The sequence below is a fragment of the Dicentrarchus labrax genome, unplaced genomic scaffold, assembly GCF_905237075.1.
Source record: "Dicentrarchus labrax unplaced genomic scaffold, dlabrax2021, whole genome shotgun sequence".
In the NCBI taxonomy this organism is placed as follows: Eukaryota; Metazoa; Chordata; class Actinopteri; family Moronidae; genus Dicentrarchus; species Dicentrarchus labrax.
In genome coordinates this window covers 9,424,217-9,429,822 of record NW_026136708.1, presented here as the reverse complement: position 1 = coordinate 9,429,822, position 5,606 = coordinate 9,424,217, and the positions used below count along the sequence as shown (strand labels likewise).

General features: G+C 37.8%; 1 protein-coding gene across 1 annotated transcript; it reads left to right on the top strand.

The window, feature by feature from the left end:
* The first annotated feature begins 1,224 nt into the window (after positions 1-1,224).
* On the top strand, positions 1,225-2,657 carry LOC127368126 (C-C motif chemokine 5-like). Its single transcript, XM_051408613.1, has 3 exons — positions 1,225-1,399; positions 1,889-1,997; positions 2,293-2,657. The coding sequence occupies exons 1-3, from the start codon at positions 1,318-1,320 to the stop codon at positions 2,402-2,404; spliced, it is 303 nt and encodes a 100-aa protein (XP_051264573.1). The 5' UTR covers positions 1,225-1,317; the 3' UTR covers positions 2,405-2,657.
* The last annotated feature ends 2,949 nt before the right edge of the window (positions 2,658-5,606 follow it).

Below are 5,606 nucleotides of genomic sequence, written 5' to 3'. Positions count from 1 at the left end.
GTGGTTAAAATATTTTTACTATTCTTAGTACACACAATTCAGAGTGTGTGGTTACGGTGTTGCTAGGGGCCTTTCACATCTCTATCCCATCATTTCCTGTTCTCTCTTTATGAACATGAAATTATGAACTACACACACAAAACACACGTATGTAATATATACAGTAAAATGACATGCATATATACCCTTTACCCCCAAATCCCCACATACTTAAATTCAAGATTAAAAATCAAATAAAATATATATATTTATATATATTTATATAACACAGCAGTTTACTTGAGTGTGGACTAAACTGTGTATCTGAAGCTCTGTATATCTAGTGAATATGTTTGCACGATCCAAACAATTATTTCTCTTAAGTGAATCTTGGTTTATGATAAATTAATATTAAAATGTTACTGTGTGATGTTACTTTTGGCAGAGTTTAGGTGCATAAGTTGATCTTGAAAGCAGTGTTTTGGTTGCATTAGTTCATTTTGGATGTGAGCTTAACTGTTGCGCTGAGCTGCATGTTGGTAATGAGAACTGTGTGAAGAGTTTTGAGAAATGTGACTAAGCCATTGTATACAAACGCCTTACATTTTCTTTTAAATGTCTGTGAGATTCATGCATAAATGCAGCTTTTGTCTCACCAATGTTGCTGATTTGTTTTCCATTCACACAACAGAACATAGACCTGTGGACAGACAGTATTTTGCATTGCCCGTTGATGTAAGGCCGTTGAGTTTCAAAAAGATAGAAGAAGAAAGAAGATAATAAATAGCTCTTAACCTGTCCTACATTATCAGGTTACATGTTCACATAGATTATTTACGAGATAAAATAATTCCATTTTAAACCATATCCTTTAAAAAAAACCACATGAACCAGCAGCACTTAGAAGAAGTTTAAAACCACAGTGCATCTGCACGCTGCAAACCACACAACACACACACACACACACACACACACACACACACATAAAGTGTCTTCTATTTAATTTCTCCTCTCACCCACAACGTCCTCCGCCCCTCACTCTTCTTTTTTTGCTTTGGCCGCAGGGTTTATGCATGCTCTGTAGTTTCGGGTTATTTATTTTTTTATCTTGTCATGGAACCTGTTTTGCTACCAATGCTTTCAGCCACACACACACACACACACACACACACACACACACACACACACACACACACACACACACACACACACACACACACTCAGACTAGCAGCGCAATAAAAGTGAGGGGCTGTGAGTGAAGCAGACAGAAAGCAGACAGACACCTTTAAGACAACAAGACAGCCAGGCAGGTCAGATAGACAACAGACGCAATCAAGATGATGATGATGATGAAGAACCCCATCGTTCTGGTGACCTGTGTCTTACTTCTCTCGTCTCTCGCTGTCTTGGCATATCCAAGTAAGCTGCCTGCATTCCACTTGTTTAACTTGAGAATTTACTCTGTGTGTTTATTGGTTATTCTTGTTGTGTTTTCTTATTATTTGTTCAATATAAAATCTTTTCCGTTCTATTCTGAAGGCTGAGTCAACCCAATAAGGTTCCCACTGCGTCATTTCTGAGTGTGTTGGCGGAAAAAAAACCCTCTCAGTTTCTCATAAATTAAATTCATAAATTAAATTAACAGTCATTAAAAAACAAATAGAATAAATAAATATTAGTAAGAGCATTTAAATGATTTGTTTTTTCTCACTTTTGAATCATATCTGAATCAAACTGAACCACAGCCTTCTTCCGCAGGTTACAGCTGTGTCACATTTGTTCTCCAAAGGTTGCAAAGTGAAATGGGAAAAAAAGACAATTTTATGTTTATGTAATGGTTTTGTGTTGAATACCACTCAGCGTCTCTTTATGTCCATAACATTTCTGTTTCTTTCTCGGTTTTCTCAGACAGCTTTGGTCCAGATGAGTGCTGCTTTAAGTTCGCCAAGAGCCTGCCTAAGACGAAAGTGTCGAACTACAGATACACAGAAGGGCAGTGTCCAATGTCGGCTGTGATGTGAGTGTTTCATCTCTCGTTATTAAACTTCAACCTCACAAGTTCAGAATCACAACCAGAATCAACTTTATTGGCCTTCTTTGTTTAAATATACAAAAAATCTCGCTCTTAAAGATTCACGTATACACAAGTTGCTAAGCAAAGACAACAAAGATACATAAACTAAATTGTTTTATTTAAATATAAACTACAAATGGTATCAAATGGTAGGAAAGTTTTAATGAACAAGACCACACTATCTGTCACAAAAGAGTGATGCTGAAAATTACATCAACAATCTTTGTCTCTGTTTTAGTTTTATGATGAAGAAAGGTCGTCAATTCTGTGCCAACCCATCTGAGAACTGGGTTCAGGACATCATCAGCTTCATCCAAAATGATGGAGAGAACAGCTCCGGGTCCAACTAGCCCGACTCACCCAATGTTACGGTGTACCACACCTCAAATACTGAGCCAAGCGGAGGTGGTGGTGTAACAGTAACCCTTGATTTATCTTCATGACGTCCTCTATTTTTAAAGAGAATATTTTATTATAAGTTTATAAGTAAATGCAAAACCCCTAAAATTAGTGATTTTTATGATCTGTTCTTTTTTCTGTTTTAATTTGGATTTAAGTGATGTATTGGAAGATTACTATATTATTAAAAAACATACATGATTACATTTGTTTTCTCTTTGTTTTGATTTTACCTTGTGACCCAGACTTTGATCAGGAATAATTCAATTCCACATTGTTGTAGTGTCCTCATCCAACTCATACACATCAAACAAGTGAAACAACCACGTGAAGGTGGTTTCTGACAGAGAGAGCCCAACGGGAATTCAGATCTGCACCACAAAGCCAGGCACAAAAAGTTTGATTTAACTCTTTAGACGAGCATCAGTTGGCATTTGTTTTTAAAAAATAACATCACACTGCTTCTGCAGCCCTTCATTTGCAGTTTAGTGTGTGATGTCTCTCTGTGGCCAGCAGATGTTGCTTGTCTCTCTTTTTCACATTCTCCAAATGTTTCGTAGTGTCTTCTACAGCCAGGTTTTTATTGCCCTGGGTCGACTGCAGAAAAATGAGGAATTGTTTAATCTCATTTGTAATTCCACACTTGAGAACAGTAGCTCAGTGAAAACGGTGTTTGAAATATCTCAACTCTGTTTTTCATCAGCTAAACCATGGAGCTGTGTACCAAGTCAAATCTGACAACTATAAAACCCTCTCAGATGGCTTATTTCCAGGGTCAATTAAAAAATGAAACACACACAAGGAAAAAGTAAAGACACAGACTGTAGGTGCGGTGCAAGTGTATCTACTGGTGCTCGTACTTTGTTAGAGTTCCTCAACATTTCTTGAGAAAGTGACCTCCAAATCTCCTCCTGACCCAGAACGACACCTCAAATGACGTCAATGCGGTGACATCATCACCCAGCTTTTCTTTAAATAGTTTCAGACCCAGATTTTTATTTTCATGTCCTGCCTCCATGGGTTCTACTTCATATGTGTGTGTATGGCATTCTTGGGAGCACAATTATTCATTGAAAGCTTACGACAAAGGCTTTATACTCACACCACAGGTGACCCACCAGATGAGATGGTCTGATTAGATTTTGGAGGGCCTTGCTGCATAGATTTGCATATTAATGAGGAAAAGAATCAGGCGGGAGATTGGGCAGCTCGAGTGTGTCTTATTTGCAATTGTGATGATCATCAACAATCATGTTACTAAATAACAATGATTAAAAGCCACCATATGTCACTATCATCTCACTTCAGCGCTTTGAATTTGCTGAAAATATTAATTCATGAGGCAACGAAGGGAGTCTTGGAGATATCCCATAAAATTTGCATACAACCACGTCTGTCAGCGTGACCTTATAGCAGAAAGAAATGAGGACACAAGTATTCAGATCCTTTACTTATGAAAAAAGCAACAAATACATCAGTGTAAAAATGCTCCATTACAAGTAAAAGTCCTTCATTAAAATCCTACCAAAGTAAAAGTATTTATGTATTATCAGAAAAATTTAGTTTAAGAAAATAAAAGCACTCAATGCAAAAATGCATCAGTAGCATTTTATTGTAGTAGCCAGTTGAGGTGAAGCTTCTACAGTTTGGTAGTTTAGTCATGCGGTTCCTGACCTAGGGGTCAGCCCCTAAAAAGGGTCCCAAGCTAAATCCGAAGGGTCCTGAGATCATTCATGAAAAAAACAATAACAATTTCTGTTCATTTTTCAGCTTTTCTCTAATCTTTGCTTTTTTGTGAAATAATTACCAGTTTTGGCCTTGAACAGGGAAATCTCTCCTTTGTGGAACTGCTTACCAGACATAAATGGTATGTGATGTCAAACACAGACATTTTTTAGTACTTAATTTGCACAGCAACCAGTGACTAGTGGAGTAAAATGTTCTGTATTTCCAGCTAAAATGTAGTGGAGCATATAATAAAAATACTCGCATACAAGAACTTCAAAAATATATTTATGCACTTAATTTTTGTGTCTGTAAACCAAGACATTGAATATAGTTTTTAACATAGTGATACATAAACACATATAATGAAACTGAAACCATTAAATAGTGAGTCAGTAACTTTGAACTGATGTTGGTGAGCACAAAGCACAAAGATCGTTTCTGTCTTTATAGCATGCTCCTGCTGCTTTATCCTAACAATAAAAGATTGTTTGTTCATAAAAAGTTGAATGAAAACACAATCCGCTGTGATACACTTCTGTAGGGAATTCTTGTGGCGTTATAGGAGGCTGAGAGAAAAAAGAGAAGGGAGAACAGAGAGAAGAAAAGCAGTGCGTGAACGGTACAGGCAATGATACAGTCCGGGGATGAGGGACATAATGGGATGTCATCAGGGGTGCACACACACACACACACACACACACACACACACACACACACACATACACACACATACACACATGAACACACGTGAACACACATACATATATAAATAACTGGTGTGTGATGTCAGCTTTTCCTGACAGATGGGATCAACATAAATTAAACCCTGAGAGAACAAGAGAGACAGGGCGTGTGTGTGGGTGTGTGTGTGTGTGTGTGTGTGTGTGTGTGTGTGTACACGCACAGAAGAAAAAAAGCAGACAGGACAGTGAAAGAGTAAAAGAGGTTCAGAGTCAAATGTGCAAGATTAATTTTAGTGTAACAGCATGTGGCAAGACCAGCACTTGTCACTCACACACTCACACACAAACACACACGCACACACACACACATCACACACACACACACACACACACACACACACACACAATTACAAGGTTATTATGCTCACCATTATGTGCACAAGGGGAAATTAGACTGTAAATCACCTGTCTAATGCTGGTCATGGTGTAACTCTCAAAACCAGAATGTCACTTTAAGACGGCTGCCGTATAACTTTTCTTGTCACGTCGTCATGGTAATAACCATCCGCACATTACACTGCATGCCTTTGGCTGAACAATCCAATCATGATTGAGCTCAGCAGTCCAGATTTCTCAGAGTCCTGTGCTGTCAGACACATGATAATGCTGCTTTGCATGACAAAAAAAAAGTAAAGCCACCTTCTATAGCAGCTATTTATATATTTTGTTTGTTTAAAAGATT

Bases quoted from the DNA above. Each gene is read 5' to 3' on its own strand.
- LOC127368126 (XM_051408613.1), top strand. From the start codon at position 1,318: ATGATGATGATGATGAAGAACCCCATCGTTCTGGTGACCTGTGTCTTA. The intron at 1,400-1,888 runs GTAAGCTGCCTG...CGGTTTTCTCAG, and splicing joins CGCTGTCTTGGCATATCCAA to ACAGCTTTGGTCCAGATGAG. The intron at 1,998-2,292 runs GTGAGTGTTTCA...TCTCTGTTTTAG, and splicing joins TGTCCAATGTCGGCTGTGAT to TTTTATGATGAAGAAAGGTC.